The 17,190-nt window shown below is 47.1% G+C and overlaps 1 protein-coding gene across 9 annotated transcripts in view; it reads right to left on the bottom strand.

The window, feature by feature from the left end:
• NCOA1 (nuclear receptor coactivator 1) overlaps positions 1 to 17,190 on the bottom strand; it is a 132,299-nt gene that overhangs the window by 32,789 nt on the left and 82,320 nt on the right. For all 9 annotated transcript variants that reach the window (XM_061461096.1, XM_061461099.1, XM_061461102.1 and 6 more), the window contains exons 4-5: positions 2,967 to 3,061; positions 260 to 437 (exon numbers count right to left, since the gene is read on the bottom strand). In XM_061461096.1, coding sequence (XP_061317080.1) covers positions 260 to 437; positions 2,967 to 3,061 — 273 coding nt within the window. The remainder of the gene's footprint in view (positions 1 to 259; positions 438 to 2,966; positions 3,062 to 17,190) is intronic.

The following is a 17,190-nucleotide window of genomic DNA, read 5'->3' as shown; positions in this document are numbered from 1 at the left end:
CAATACTAATTAATCTAATATTAAAAAAATTAAAATTAAGTGGCAGATTCTCACTGGTAGGATGCATTCACTAGGCAAAAGTTTAGAGATTATTACCTGGCTTGAATATACCTCTGAATTTAACAGTAAACAGTACAGAAATTAATAACATACAAAAATAATTTATATAAAAAACATTATAAGGCCAGCACAACAGCATTTTTGATAGCACCCTCCAAGCACCAGCTAATAAAAATACCCACCTCAAGGGTTTTCTTACCTAGAGACTTTGGCAACAAGTTCTTGACGAACTCAGCGTGATCCCCCACGTGCAGGATGCTGTAGACGCTGGTGTTCATGAGCTCCTCCTGGTTATAACCCAGGTAGCTGGTCACATTCTCAGAGACAAAGACGATCCTCCCTTCACGGTTCACAACAAAGAAGAAGCCATCCAATGCCTGCAATGGGAGTAAACTCGGTTAGTGTGTAGGCAGAAGGTCCTGGAGCAGGTCAGGATACTCCTTGACCATGGGCAACATTCCTCTGCCTCTCACACCTTGGCTTCATCCCTGCTCTATATTACAGCAGTGATCAAATACAGCACATTTGCTTAAACACTTATTCAGGTCTGTAACCTCCCCTGCTAAGGACCACTAAGGATGGTGCCAACCGAGGAGAAAAAATCCTCTTCCAAGGGTTAGAGCAGTCAGAAAGGCTAATTTGGCAAGTCACTGAAATTAAGCACATGCCCGATTTGCTTAATTGAGAGAGCCTTTGCATTGTGCAGAATAACAGTTTTTTTTCATGTATTTAGGATGCAAGTGACAATTCAGCCCTGCAATTAACTGGAGAAGGACAAGTGTGACCCAGACCCAATCATACAACACGGGGAGAACTTTTGCTGATTTTAATGAGGACACCATCAAGGTTTTTAATTCATGGCTGTGGGAACAGGAGAGGTAATGCTTTCTGGTGCTGAGAAACAAGCTCAGAGCTGCAGAGCCCGGTGCTTGTGTGAGGAGCTATTGAGAAGGCTGATTGTTGATTTTTACTCTTCCAGGCACGCATTACCTAAAATGCTTCATCCAGGCAGGATGTGGTTTTCCTGGAGTGTATTTCCTATTTAGATTGCTCATCAACAGTAAGCTCCGATGGACCATGATCCTGCAAGCAGATCTAGCCATATCATAGAATCACAGAACCACAGAACCACAGAATCATAGAATCTCTTCTCCAGGCTGAACAAGCCCAGCTCTCTCAGCCTGTCTCCATAGCAGAGGTGCTCCAGCCCTCGGAGCATCTTTGTGGCCTCCTCTGGACTCACTCCACAACTCCACATCCTTTTTATATGGGGTGTTCCAGATATATATATCTTAAGTTGCTCCCTTGACCTGCTGGTCATGCTGTTGGTGATGCAGCCCAGGACATGGTTGGCTTTCTGGGCTGTGAGCACACACTGCTGGGTCATGAGTAGCTTATCCTGGAGTAGGAGGTGGTGCAGGTACAGGAGAAACTCATGATACCCAAACAGTGGCACCTGCAGCATCCCCTTCTCCTCCTCCCCATCCTCCAACTTGCCTGTGCCAGAAAAGTTTCTCTGATGGAGAGCATCCAGGCCTTATTCTATCCAGTTTCTAAAAATCAAGATTTACTGTAGAGCAACATTAAGTACAAGAAACAGGAAGCATTTAGAAAAGAAAAAAAAAAAGATAAGAAAGAAATCTTTTGTCAAAATGGTTCTGGCAGATTGACTGCAATTTTCCTTATTCCCAGCTGTTGCCAAGACAACCAGCCTTTGCACTTCAGATTCCCAAAAAACCAGCTCTAGACTGGATGGCAAACCCTACCTGGACCCTTCTCCCCAAGGAATGCTGCTTTTGAGGGGCTGATGGAGTGGGAAGGGGCAGGGGAGCTCACAGGCAGAGCAGCCGGTGGGGACCCAGCTTGCACACCTCCCCCTGAGCCCCCATTCCTTCAGCAGAAACACCAGACATTTATCCATGGTTTAAATATTAAATCACATTATCAGCTGAATTTCTTATAGAAGTCAAGCTGAAATAACAGGTCAAGAGGCAGAAATCCTTCCTAAAAGTTAATGAGGTGCATTTTAATAGCCTTTTTTTACCTTCACCTTTCTGGGTTTGAAAACCTCACCTGAGCGCAGGGCATCCGGAAGAAGCTGGAAGTCATTTGGGGAATGTTTTTAGGGATGGGAGGTTAAAGACTGCTTAGGAACCAGTGAAACCACTAATGGCTTCTTGGGGTCAAGCTGCATGGAAAATAAACTAAGGGTGGTAGGGGCTTTCATCCAGAGTGAGTCCAGAGAAGGCCAAGAAGATGTTTCAAGGGCTGGAGCACCTCTACTATGGAGACAGGCTGAGAGAGCTGGGCTTGTTCAGCCTGGAGAAGAGGAGGCTCCTTAAGGGGAGACCTTAGAGCAGCTTCCAGTGCCTAAAGGGGCCAAAGAGAAACCCAGATAGGGGCTTTTGACAAAGGCCTGTAGGGACAGGACAAGGGGGAATGGATTTAACCTGACAGAGGGGAGACTGAGATGAGCTCTTAGGCAGAAGTTCTTCCCTGTGAGGGTGGTGAGGCCCTGGCACAGGTTGGCCAGAGAAGCTGTGGCTGCCCCATCCCTGGCAGTGTTCAAGGCCAGGTTGGAAGGGGCTTGAAGCAACCTGGTCTAGTGGAAGGTGTCCCTGCCCATGGCAGGGGGTTTGGAACTGGGTAAGCTTTAAGGTCTCTTCAAACTCTAACCATTCTGTGATTCTGTGGTTCTGGCTAAGACTCACTTTTCAAACCACCTGCTGAAACAAAGGTCTAACATCAGTTTACCTGCAACTCAGGCCAGGGATCTGCTTGGGCTTAGAGCATCCCAGCTGTGACCCACTGCCTTCCTCCTCTGTATTTCACTTTCTTGATGTGCTGCTTTGTTTAGGGCAGTAGCAGAAGCACAACAGCATCGGTAACAACATCATAGCACCTACCTCCAGAAGAAGAGGTCCCAGAGACTCCTTCTCAATCACCCCTTGGCTACTGGATGAGATGTCAGACTTCTGGACTTCATCATCAGCTGCTTTCTCTGTAGCAAAGGAAAAGGGACGTTTTCAGCCTAAAGAATGTCAGTGTACTACTGAATCATTACCAATAATAAACAGAATATTGACTGCTTGTCATCCGGGCAATGCAGGATGTGCACCAAAAGACTCCAGCATTTTCATTTCATCCCTCAGTCCTGTGTAAGTATAACATAATTTCTAACGATTTATTAATTATTAAAAAATAAAGGCACTTATTGATCACAACCTACTGCTAGCAAGAAGGAAAAACCCATCTTAAGGAGAAACCTGCAGAAAGAGGCATTCAAAATCAACATTTTGAGAAGGAAATGGTGTATCCAGTTTAGCATGAGCTACAGTATTTAATCTGGAATTTTTCGGACAATGCTTTAAGAAATAACTGCTGGGAAGAATTCACAGAGAATGGGCTGTGCCAAAGGAAACGTGCTGGAGAAAAAATGTGCAGGGAGCACCCCAGATGGCGGTCAGCTAGGAGCCAGTGGGAATGGGATAGGAGGAGAGCACCTGACATGGAGCGGGTGAGGATGCTGGAGGAGCCCAGCCCCAGCCCTGCCAGAAACTCTCATAATGTGTTGCTGAATAATCCCTTTAGGAAAAAAACAACTCAAAAAACACACAGAGAAGGCCCTGTTATTTATCTTGCACTCCCCCAAAAGGTGCTAGCCATGTTGTGCAGCTGCGCCAAGGAATTTGGGATAAATCCAGTAGTGAAATGCGGGTGGTAAGTGGGATGTGAGGAAGCCAGAGATCACGGGCCAGTAAGCCATGATGTCACTGCCACTTCAGGGTTGTTTCTTTTTGCTCCTCCATATCCATGACTGTTTTCCACTGGGAAAGCTGGGAGAGTCCCTTAGTCTCTCAGGATATGATCCAGGAAGGATGGGGAGCACAGTAGCCCTTGTCTCCACAGGATGCAGTTGAGGATAAACCCTGATGGCTAGGAGTGACTTGGGAGACTAGCAGCACAAGCCTGGGCTGGGCATTCTGGGGCTATAGAAGTATTTGCAAAAAAGTATTTAATTACTGTTTTATCACATGGTTTGGGTGAAATAAGTGCAGAAAGAGGCAAATGGGAGCTAAAACTTGATGGAGAGGACACCTGCTTCATTGATAGGGCATCAGTTAGCAAGGGAAAAGCAGGGATGTCTCTGGTTGCAGATGCTTTTTGCCACAGTGATGTTTTGCTCTGAAATGTGAAAATGCAAGCTCCTGTGGGGACAGCTAGAGGGGCAGGGTATCACCCACTGCATGTCAGTGCCCATTAGCACTAGCAAAGGAAATTAGCAGTCGTGCAGGATGCAGAAGAGTCCAGGAGTCCGGAAGCATCTTTGGTCCAGGCTCACAGGGCAGCTTCAATGCAGGTTTTGATTAAAAATTAAAAACACTGTTGTGGCTAGATGAAAAATGACTTAAACATGGTCCTCTATTAATTTTACACCATTTACAAGATTTTCCCAGGTACCAGAACCACAAATGCGGCTTTACAACTGAAAATTAAGACATGTTCTTTCTGTCTGTTAGTTATTGGTATAAAGATGCTGGGGCTGGGATGCAGTGGCGATCCAGGGGACAGTCCAGGGGATGCAGCCACATCCCTGTGGGCTGTGCTTTCCCACATGGCAGGAGAAACAACCTGCCAGAAAACCAAAGGGATGCTCAGAAAAACCTGAGGACCACGTGCGTAGTGCTGGGAGCTGGAGGCAGAAAATGGTCCCAAATTGGTTCTAAGAGGGATGACAGCAGGACAAGGGAAAATACTCCTTAACCCACAGTGTCTTGTGTTAGGACCTGGAAACCTAGATGCATCAATAAATACATGTTTATCAAATGCATTGACATGTATCAACATGTCTATACACATATCAACACACCAGGCTGACCAAAGAGCTCTGTTCAGCCTATGTCGGTCCAGCCCAGAGGGCAGGACATGTTTTGCCATGATAAACATCCATAAAGCCCAGTGGGGTGCATGCCAAAGGAGCAAGACGAGAGGTTTCTAGCACTGCTGAAGGTTTCTAGGACTGCTGAAGATTTACTTCTTATCTCTCTTGACACTGGTCTTTGTTTCTGGTCATCTCGGAGTCAAGGAAGCCGGTGCCCTGACTTGTCTGGAAGCAGAAGCTAAACTATTCGCTGTTTTGCAGCACATGGGATGCACTGTTTATTATGCTGCATCAAATCCCTTAAAGCTCCTGCTCACCTCCTCTGTGGTGGCACATCCCAGCAATGCAAAACTCCTTCAAAGTGTCAGTGATCTCCGCTAAGCACTTCAGTTAATGTGCTTAAACACAGCTCTTCAGCTTTTCCATCCTGAGCATGTGAGGAATACATTAACTCATTAATTTCTATTTCCTTTATTTCCAGCATTAATTGCAGTGGTGGCTCTGTGCTGGTGACGGGATGATGCTCTCAGAGAGCACCGATCATGGGCCAGGCATCCCCTGTGTTCAACACAACCAAGGACAGAGCAAATTCCTAGTTCTCCAAGCTCATAATCTCATTATAAAGCTGGACAGACAGATTCACATGAAAATAAACCATCAGGAGCAACGTGAACCCCAGCGCTGCTGCTGTTTGAGGCTGCCGGGATCCAGCTGCGGGGGCTTTGGCAGCCTCGGGCATCATAAATCCCCATCAGACAATAAAAGCCCGGCACGCCAACGGCCCCGATTGGAATCTAATTGCTGCAAACATAATTAAAGCAGGTTGTGTTTTTTTTTTCTTGCAGCATAGAAAGGAGCTATTTTAAAGGCATTCCTCAAATTACACCCCAATTTTATGACATCCAGGGAGATGTCTGGGTGCCTCCAGATTCTATAGGAGCTGCAAGATACTCAGCACCCAAAAAATATTAGGTCAGTGGGCTTGAACTGCGAGGTAAGTGTGTTACAAACAGGTCACCCAACACCACTGATAACTGCAGCGGGCACAGGACCCAACACCCACTGCGATGCCTGGGAACACCGTGGTCACTTTGAAAACAGTCTTGTCCTGTGCCAACCCCATGCAGCCAAGCTTGGCACAGGCAGAGGTGACAGTCCCAGCTCAGCCCTGCTATTTCACAGCCACACGAACCTCCTGGCTAGAAGCCACTGATTCTTTGCAGGATTAGAAGGGATGGGGAAGGCACAGGGCTGGTAAGAGATGGAGGACGCTGCTAAAGCACACCAGGACTGGAATATTAATGAAAAGCTTGGATGGCCTGATGCTGGACATGATGGCCAGCTGCACGAGGTGATGGGTACAGATTCTGCATCACTGAGAGCTGCTTTCCTGGTCCCTCACCCTGGTGGTACCCAGATGTGGATGGGGCTGCTGGCCAGGCTGCTCTCACTGTGCAGCCCCTTCCAGGCTCAGCATGATGAAAGGGAGGCATGGAGCAATGCTGGTGGAGGGGAAAGGGGTGGGAGCTGAGCAGAGTAAAGAGTTAACAACCCTGGCAAGCTGCTGAAATGGGGGGATGCCGGCAATTTGAGATGTGCAGATGGGTAGCTGACCCATTCAGAGCATTTTGCCCCCTGATTTTAGAAGACATCAATGTAGAAAGTCTAAATCTTTTGTTGATAAAAGCCCAAAGCCAAGAGCACACACAGGAAAGGCAGCTTGCTCATCCAGGGTGTTATTTCTTCCCCCTGCAAAACGACAGTGCAGTATGTAAGCCTCCTCTGAAAACTGGCTCAGATCCTCTGCCTCAAAACTGCATTGCATGGAGCAAAGCTGAAGGATGTGGCTTCAGCAACTGGGTACTACCATCCCCATGCCCACACTGGTGCAGGGTCACTGGTGGTTTCCCCTTTCTTTGCCTCTTTTCTCTCTTTACATTATTATTGTTCAATTTTCCAACCTCCCTAGTTCACCTTGGCTGCCTCCATCCCTTTAGCAGGTCTTCTGCTCTTTCTCTACCACCATTTTTGGTGGCATAAAGCACACCAAAATCATCCCCAGGATCCTGCACTTGCCTCCTTCCACTACCAGACCTCTGTACCTGAAAAACTGTACCTGGAGAAAATCACGCATCCAAGGGAGGGAAAAGACAAGTGTTGTAGAGGAGCTGTGACCTCAGCCACAGCTGGAGACCTTATCTGGACCAATGCTGAGGCCTTGAGGATGAGAGCCAGATCCAAACAATAGGAAAAGTCCCCCCAAAGGACTTAACTCATCACTTTTTACTCAAAACACAACAAAGTCCCATGTCCAGGACAGCACCCACACCCCAAGGGGTCAGAGAAGCAAGGATGTGGCACCAGAGCGATGGCAGGACCACAGGGAAGGGAGTTTAGAGGACACCACTCAGAGTCACTCCAAATGGGGTGCAGGGAGTGGAGGTGGGAAGATGTCCACCACTGATGTACATTTGGTGTCTTGGGAAGTCAGCATCGGCCCTGCAGGCACCATTGCATGGAGCTCCATCCATAGCATCCAGGGCAGGCACTCCTGCCTCCCCATCCCTTAAATCTGCAGTATTAAATTAAACTAATACAAGCTATCTGATTCTGCTCTTCATTTCAAATTTTGCAGCTAAAATGCCTTTATTTTTGCCCCATAAAGGAGAAAGTAATATCTGAAAAATAATTTGTTGCATGTGGGGCTCCTAAACCAGGAAATAAAAAATTCAAAACAGGATTTTGTTGAGAAACATCATGAACACAGAAGACCAGAACAATTGTTTCCACTTGCCCAGCACAAAACTTTGTAATATATTGCATTTTGAGTTGTGAGAAGCTTGCTGCTGCTCCCCAAGGAAGCCTCATGGAGAGGCCCCCATGGTTGCAGGCATGATGGCCAGGACCCAAACACTGCTCCATGCTCGCCAAGGCTCCTTTTCAACCCAAAATTTCTATGGTCAACATTAATTTTTCATTTCTTATGGTAGAAACATGAAAAGTCTTTGGGTTTTGAGTTTGTATTAAAAATTCAACATCTTAAAAGCAAAAAGCCCAACTGAGGAGGACTTGCAGTCTTTCCCAGAGTGTGTTGGGTACCCCTGTAGGTACCAAGGATGAGAGAGCAGGGAAAGGTCTTGCATCTGGGTTGGGGCAGTCTCAAGCACAAACACAGACTGGGTGGAGACTGGATTGAGAGCAGCCCTGAGAAGGACTTGGGGCTGTTGGTCAATGAGAAGCTCCCCATGACCCAGCAGTGTGCGCTTGAGCCCAGAAACCAACCGTGTCCTGGGCTGCATCACCAGCAGTGTGACCAGCAGGTCGAGGGAGGGGATTCTCCCCCTCTGCTCTGCTCTGGTGAGACCCCCCCTGCAGTCCTGCATCCAGCTCTGGGGCAACAACATAAAAAGGACGTGGAGCTGCTGGAGTGAGTCCAGAGGAGGCTGTGAAGATAGTCCAAGGGCTGGAGCACCTTTGCTATAGAGACAGGCTGAGAGTTGAGATTTAGAATCATAGAATCAACTAGGTTGGAAAAGACCTCTAAGATCATCAAGTTCAACCATTATCCAAGCACTGCCAAGACCACCACTAAACCATGTCACTGAGGGCCTCACCTGCACAGTTTTTGTACACTTCCAGGGATGGTGATTCCACCACTTCCCTGGGCAGCCTGTTCCAGTGCCTGAGCATCATCTTGGTAAAGAAATTTTTCCTAATTTTTCTGAGGCAAAAAATTCCTAAATTCTTCTTAACTGCCTCCTGTCAGGCAGTTGTAGAGAGAGATAGGGTAGCCCTGAGCCTTCTCTTCTCCAGACTAAACACCCCCAGGTCCCTCAGTCGTTCCTCACCACACTCGTGCTCCAGACCCTTCACCAGCTCCATTGCCCTTCTCTGGACTCCCTCCAGCACCTCAGTGTCCTCCTTATAGAGAAGGGCCCAGAGCTCAACACAGAATTCGAGGTGCAGCCTCACTAGTGCCCAGTACAAGAGGATGATCACTGCCCCAGCCCACAGCCCTTCCCTCATCAATCAGGTGGTTCAGCTTATTTTAGAAGGAGATAAGTTTAGTCAAGCAGGACCTGCCCTTCGTGAACCCATACTGACTGGGCCTGATCCCTCCATTTCCCACATGTCCTTTATGATCTCACTTAGGATCATCTGCTCCATGACCTTCCCTGGCACTAAGGTCATGCTGACAGGCCTGTAGTTTTCAGGGTCTTCCTTCGTGCCCTTTTTGTAGAGAGGCATCACATTGGCCAACCTTTAGATGAGCTCTTAGGCAGAAGTTGTTCCCTGCGAGGGTGGTGAGGCCCTGGCACAGGTTGCCCAGAGAAGCTTGTGGCTGCCCCATCCCTGGCAGTGTTCAAGACCAGGTTGGATGGGGCTTGGAGCAACCTGGTCTAGTGGAAGGTGTCCCTGCCCTTGGCAGGGGGGGTGGAACTGGAGGAGCTTTAAGGTCTCTTCCAGCCCAAATGAGTCTGTGATAAGATGAAGAAGGTGATGCAATGCCTAGAAAACACAAGGGAGCACCAAGCACAACAGTTCCCCATCCCTCTCCCATACAGCGCAGATCCGCAGGCTCCCTGAGGGCCATGCTGACTGAACCCCCCAGATCTCAGACAGGATCTGCTCTATCTGCTTCTTAAAAGATGCGTGAGAAAAAGAAAAAACAGATCCACATCTGTAATTTCCCAAATGAGGAGCTTTGATTTTTAGTTAATTAAAATCAGATGGAACAGACTTGGTGCACTCATGGATTGAGAGCGTGACAGAAAACTGTGTCATTAATTACTGCCTGCTATGAGGTTCATCAGCCCAGTAAAACCAACATGAAAAAGACCCTACCATAAAATAAACTCATTGGCAGAAGCTGTGCACTGAGTGCACCTTCTAGTGGGGCAGGGAAAAAATGGTTTAAACAAGTCAGGAGGGGTGAAAAAGACAATAGTATTGATATAGGAAAGCAGCAGGCGAGAGGATCTAGACCACAGAAATGGGAACACTTTTGTCTTTTTAAACAGGTGTCTAGGAGGAAGACATGTCTAGGGCCATAGGGATATGTTATGGGAAAGCCTCCGAGGACCACTGGCTGCTGCTAGTGGTGGTGTCCCAGCTATCCAGGGGGACTTGAGGTCCTGAGCTCACTTCCAGCCTCCCCTTCAGTCTCAGCAAGCCCGAGCACTCTCCTCCCCATCCCTAGGGGTCAACATGAAGAGGAAGATCCAACCTCAACTGGGGGATGAAGCCAATTTCCAAGGAAGACCATCCTACATAGCCTCCAGGGCTCACATGTGGACTACAGCAATGATGGCTTCTTTGGAGGAACTCTAAATCAAAATTCAATCTGTGGAAGCTGAGATTTGCCCAACGCCCCCCTGTTCAACGTCAGCATATTCACACAGAGGCAGATGCTGAAAACCCAGCCCAGAGTCCTCTCTTCTTCACTTCCACAAATACCAGATTCCTCTCAAACACTGTATGGAAATCAGCAGCTCTTAGGTTGTATAACTTTTTATTCTAGTAGGAGGAAGGAAATTATCTGATCTATGAATTTAAAAACTGTGGAAAAATACAATCTGTGAGATTCAGAGCTTGAAAATACCAGTGCAAGAAATAGCAGAGCAGATCTTGGCTTTCAGAAATCAGCACAGCTCCTTCAGAACCCTGTACTCGCCTGCTTTACACCACCCATCACAATGATCTACCAGTGACAAGCCCCAGGGTGCTCCCCAACCATCTGCTGTAATGCCAGGTGGGAGTGCCAGGATGCTGAGATCCCTCTGATGGACCACTGGATGGAGATGTTTCCACCTGAGCTACTTTGTCTCATGCTCGCTTTATAGCCAAAGCAGAGAGGCATTTTTAGAGGAGATTCACCAGATCCATTTTAGAATCCTATTTTAAGATAGATTCTAATTTGGGGTCTTTTGGGGGGTGCTGTTATCCATTAGCCCTCCTCTACAACCAGCAGTCAAACATATTTTGCTCTCTTTCTCTTTTTTTCAGTGAGAGCTGAACACCTGACTTCACCATCAAACTCCATCACTGGCCCTAAAGAAAACAAACCATGCACCTTCAGAGTTGGCAATGCATCGCTTGCTCTAGCCCTGAGTATTTCTATGCCATCCCAGAGAATGTCCTCACCAACACAGCCCCAGGTGGCTCTTCAGACACACCTCGAACCCTTATTTTTTCATCAGTGCCCATGCAAAGGTACATGTCAGGAGGACACATCTCACCAGGCAGACAGCCAGGGAAGGAAACTAAGCCCTTGGGGTGTACAGAACCAACTCTAGTGCCCATTGGTGAGGACCGAAGACTGAAGCTGGTGGCCACTCCAGTTGCATCAGTACTGCCAACAGTGGAGACAGATCGGCAGAGAGCAGGACAGTGGGGATGTCCTGCTGTTCTCCATGTCTCACCTGAGCTTCTTCCTTTGTGACCTGGCTAGAAAAGCAGTCAGAAAACAGTTTTCCATTGCTGCTGTACTGGGAATGATGACGGCTCTATCTAATGCTCTTACAGCTATTTTTCATACTACCTGCAGCCCAAGAGCCCATCCTTAACAACCCGCAGCAGCACTGGGAATTTACACTAAAGCCCAAGGCCAGTCCCAGCAGATACAAACATCTCCAACGACTGCATAAAACATCAAACCATAAAAGGATGAAACCATGCAGAGTTATTCATATAGCAGCACAGATTTGCTGGTGGGACACAGGATTTATGTCAAGGTTAGTGATTTCAAAGTACCTTTTAAATTGTATGAGGAAAAGCTCCCACAGGCCAGCATCTAGATTAACACAGCAGCTTAACTTCTCCTTCCACTTGCCTAAAAAAACTTTCAACATGGATATTACAAAAACAGCACAACATCCCACAATGCTCCAATGCAATTTGGCATATGGAACTGTGGCAGGCCCTGTCAGCAGGAGACCTGAGGGCTACAGCCACCTCCACCATGCCTACAACCAACCCCAGGAAACAGGCACTCCTGTGTGCAGTATAGGCAAAACCCATCTCTGTACCAGGTCTTCAGACTGGTGATCCAAAGATCAAGCAACATTAATTCTGCACGTGTCTATGGGCTGCTCCCCAGTTTTGGCTGCTCCTCCAAATGGTATTTCCCCTCTGTCCTGGGTTCAGCAGTAGCAGTCATGTTTCTCCTCCTTGGTAGCTGGTGCAGTGCAGTGTTTTGACTTTCGGCTCGGGAACAGAGCTGATAGAGATGTTTTGGTTTGGCCAAGGACTTTGTGAGCCTCATGCTCTGCCAGGGAGGAGGGGAAGCCAGGAGGAAGCAGAGACAGGACACCTGACCCAAACTGACCAAAGAGCTATTCCATACCACAGCACGTCATGCCCAGGATGTAACTGGGAGTTAGCCGGAAGGGCTGGGAGACTGCAGGGTTGGAGGAGGTATCGGTTGGTGCTTGGTCGGGCTGGGGGGGGGCGAGTTATCGGTCGGCTGGTGGTGAGGTGTTGTATTCCCTTGTTATTTCCTTTATCATTATTATCATTGGTGGTAGCAGTAGTGATTTGTGTTATACCTTAGTTACTAAACTGTTCTTATCTCAACCCGTGGGAGTTGCATTCTTTTGATTCTCCTCTCCGTCTCTCCGAGAGCAGGGGGAGGGCAAGAAAGGGGGGGAAGTGAGCGAACGAATTACCTGACTGGGTTTAAACCACGACACCCTCTTTTCCAACATAGAGGATAAAGATTTTGAGGACACGAATTCTGGTTTGGGTTTTTTTAAAACTTCCTTTCTTACTTTTAAACCCAGCAACAGACACAACCAAGTTCCTCAGGACTATACAGTGCAAATAAATTAAGAGTCTTTCTTTAACCCATTTGGCCCTTTCTATAAATGGCAAAGAACATATTCCAGCACTGCCCTTGTCCTCACCAACTGCTACATAATCAACTGAACGGCAACCTGTGACATCCTTCCAAGTGAGGGATGATGGACAAATCACACACTTTTCTTTAATGAGCTTAAAACAGTACTCCCCATTAACACTCCCATTTTCCAGCTGAAGAAGTCTCATGCACAATGACACACACTTCTGCAGCTCTTGCTGGAGTGGATTAAGTTAAGTGACACCTTCTGAACTGAGATACTGTTACATGCCATACAAGTGATCACAACCCAAAAGCCACCGGGGCTAGCTTTAACCACTGCTTCTTTCACACACTTAGCAGTTCACCAGCTGGGGGTTCTCTCTTGAGGGACTCCAGATGGACCTGCAAGAGCACATCTGTCCATGCCCCAAGGCAAAGAGCATCATGCACTGTCAGTGTACAACAGCACCTGGTGTATAGATGAAGATCCAAGACACAAGTCCCTGCTCCGACCAATAAACACCACTTTCTTTAGCAAAGTTTATATGGAAAACTGTGTTATTCTGCTTCTGAGAAAATCCTTGTGCAATGGCAAAGAGCACAGAGCAAAGCATGCTGCTGCTAGAACAGAAAGAAAAGGGTATTTCTTTCTGTCTTCACACCTTTTACAGTTAAACATTAATGGTGTCGAGATGTCTTAAGTAAAAAAGGCTGGTTGTCTGAACAATGTCAGGAAAAATTATACGGTGCTGAGTGAATGCAAAATTAATGAGCACTGAATGCTGACAGGAGAGAACAGGCATAAGGAGCAGAGACTTTTTTATAGTCGATGCTGAGATCAAGCAGGTAGAACATCTCCATCTTGCTGGGGGAAGGAATAAAGGGAGAAAAAAGCTTTCATCTCGAATCTGAAGAATTTAATTCTTTCAAAAACTGTGTCAACTCTGCATGGCCAAATCTGCAGAGATGAGAAAGGGCTAGATGTAGTGTCCTCCCCAGACTTTAATTCAGCCCTGGCATAGCCTTCATTCTCCTCCTGCAGGCATAAAACACATTGCAACACGATTTTAACGATCAAACTTAATTAATTTTGCAAAGAATGAGACTGTCTTTTCTCAAGGCGTAGCATCTCGAAACCCTGGTCCACAGCATGCTGAAGTCCATGAGAAGTTACTACTAAAAATTCACCCGTGTCAACCGTTAAACCAGCTTTATGTTCAAGTTGCACAGGCACGTCAAATATGTGAACTGCACCGGCAGGAAGACGCCTGCCAAAGCGTGCAGACAATGCAAAGCTCGAGCGCGGCGAGGGGGGAGCTGACGCTTCCCATGCACAGAGCAGCACTCCCCTCCCAGCCCCGCTCCTCCAAACCCGGCTTTCTCGCACCTCCCATCTGTCTCTCCTCGGCTGCAAAGGGAGAGCTGTCAATCGCAGCTCTTGACGGGATCGACTTGCTTTTTCTGCTACGCCAAAGGGATCTGTTTGAGGTACAGGCAGACTTCATGGGGCAGTGTGAATGAATTGAGGGGCACTGTAATGTGCATATGAGCGTGGTCAGCAGGTGCAAATGCAGCTCTGGGTCATGAGGTGCCCCCAGGGGGACAGGCATTGGCAGGAGCAAGCTATGTGGTATGCAAAGCTAACTAAGGAAGAAAGGAGCAGCATGGTTTGGGAAAGCGCCCAAAGAAGATGGAGCCTCCTGGTATGGGAATCTACCCAGAGAAGGTGGAGCCATGTGGTGTAAGAAGCCACCAGAGAATATGGAGCCTTGTGCCATAGGATTCCACACAGAGAAGACATACCAAGACATACATGTGAAGACTGCTTTCTTGTTGATCTGCACAGAGCCTGCTCAGGAGGACCTCACCTCCAAAATGAACTTTAACTCTTCCAGTGCAATCACTACCTGCAGAACTGTGGGAGCAGCACCAGATGCTGGATGCTCATAGTGGGTACACGAAGGCACAAAGGGTGCAACTACTTCTGTAAGAACCATATCCATTATTTCAGAAATTTGGAGTGGTCCAAACTATTCCCTGCTTCTATAAGAAACCATCCACCCATGTAATTCACTGTCTCAGCAAATCCCCTGAACCAAACCTAGGACAAACATTAGCCTGAGGAACCTGATCCACTATTCCAGTGTTCATCTACTCCGCTCATCACAGTACGGACTTAACGATTTAAAGGGTAGTTAGCTGAGACTGGAGGTTTAATTAATGAAAACCTGTCTTGGAGAGTGCACTTCCTAAACAGCAAGGGCAGAAGGAACAGTGAGAAATACCATTTAAAACCAGCCAAACAGTGTCATTTGCTCTCTACCCAAGGCTCTGGTGAGGCTTTAAGTGCCACCAAACACCCCACGATGAAATCCTGGGGCTTGGGGGAAGCAGAAGAAGCCAGATGGGGAGCTCAGCAGCTGAGCACCAGGGAATAACGTAGCCCCAGAGGGAGCAAAACCACTCCTGCATCTCTCATGCTCATGTCCCAGCAAGTTTGTTTGCCCAACCATACAGCTTGGCATAATAAAAGCTACTATCTCATTGTACAAATCTCCTTTTATTTCCTATGCTTGCAGGAGCGTTAGGAGGATTAAGGTCTATAAACGTCTGTTCAGGGGAAAATCTGGAATGAAAATGGAAGGACTTGCATGCCTGGCTCCAAGTTCGGTTTGTTGTTTGTTGTTTTTTTTTTTTTATCCTAAGAAAGAGGTTTATTGTATTACTTCTTGCTTTTTAGGCATGGAAATGCTTGTACTGATGGGTGCTCTGACGGGTTAATAACTCAGATGAGCACTTGCAGAGATGTGTTGGGATGAGCTTCCCTTTGAACCAGCGTCTTGCAGTTACTTGATGACTAGCTCAGATGACTCGCAGCTGCTGGAAGAGAGGTGGGATGGACCCTTGCCATCCTACTTCTGCACTCAAAGGGCTGCCAGGCACAGATGAACCTTTCTGATCAACCACCAAATGAGCCAGGGTCCGGAGCAGAGGGAGGACAAGCAAAATCCTGATGGGATGCCATGCTGGGGGAGGAAGAATCTTAAAACAGGTTTTTTCCATCTCTATGAAGGATAAAGAAGGCCAGGTTAAAGGCTTTAAAGAAAGAGGGTATTTTTTCCCTCCTCCTTTCCTGCTTCTCTTAAAAATGAGATTGAATCAAGAAGGTAAAAAAAAAAAAAAAAAAAGGAAAAAAAAAGCTAATCCAGCACAGCAGAAGGCAAGAGGAGGAGTGATGAAGAGCGATTTCTACAGGTGGTTTATGACTCTCTGCATGATCCACACGCCTATTACATCCTATCAAATCCTCTTACAGTGAGGTGCTAAAGGATTTATTAGTTCTTGACAGTGTGAGATGTTTAAAAGCTTGAGGATGTAATAACCAAATGTTCACTTGTTAAAATCAAGGCACCGTTTGGAGAGGTCTGTGCAATTCTTAGCAGCCTCCCCTTCCCCTTGGTCTATATTTAAGTTGCCAGCTAGATTAAACCTGTCAGAGCAGGGATGAGAATTTTATTGACATGCTCTTTAGGTGGTACGGCTCCATAAAATAAACATATACAGAGGATGCTCCCTGGTGTGGCTGCACAGGCAGAGATTTTTATAGTACTGACCTGGGGGAGTTTGTATCTGAAATCAATCCCTGATATAAAACAGATTCCAGAGGATACGGAGAGACAGACTTCACAAATGTCTGCAGGGAGTGTGGGCAGGGATGCAATCCGTTTAACATTTCATGTTGAAACCAAACTGCAGAGAAGGAGAGGGTGTGAAATTCCCCAAACCTGCTCCAACAAACTCTTCACCTCTTGTGTGTGAGGTGCAATTAATTGCTTTGATAATGTGGAGGGTTTAATCCCAGGAAGGGCTCAGGATGCAGTGTGGGGCAGGGGACCAACAAGGATGTTCAGGAAGCAAAGTGAGGGCTCTCACCCCAGCTTTGCACTGGCAGAAGTTGCTGCAGACAAGGGACCCAGCTCTCGAGGCATTTCTCAAGATATTTAGATTTACAGAGATGAAGGCCAGGAGAGTAGATTCTCCAGTCTGATCTCTTGAATATCACAGAGCCATCAAAGTTCACTCAATTCCACCAACACGAGTCTTGAACTTCTGTTTGGCTAAAACCTGATGCAACCCACTGCTTCCCTTGGCAGCTGGTCCCCAAAGCAATCACCCTCCCAGTTGTAACTCTGGGCCTGAGTCCTAATTTGTTTTTGTCTGGCTTCAGTTTTGAGACATTCTCTGTTATGCTGATTTAAAAACCTCTTTAGTAGCCAGCATTTTCCATCCTTGTTAGTGTTTATAGTGTCATCACCATGTACCCACTCCCTTTTTTTGACAACCCTCGGATACACTCAACAGAGCTCTTCAGCCTTCCAAGCTGCAAGACATTTTCTCCAGCCCCTGG

Source organism: Pezoporus flaviventris, unplaced genomic scaffold (genome assembly GCF_033815535.1).
Source record: "Pezoporus flaviventris isolate CSIRO_AGI_PZ_B2104156 unplaced genomic scaffold, CSIRO_AGI_Pfla_v1 ptg000031l, whole genome shotgun sequence".
Lineage (NCBI taxonomy): Eukaryota > Metazoa > Chordata > Aves > Psittaciformes > Psittacidae > Pezoporus > Pezoporus flaviventris.
Note: the sequence above shows the minus strand (reverse complement) of the source record. Positions and strands in the feature narration are given on the sequence as shown.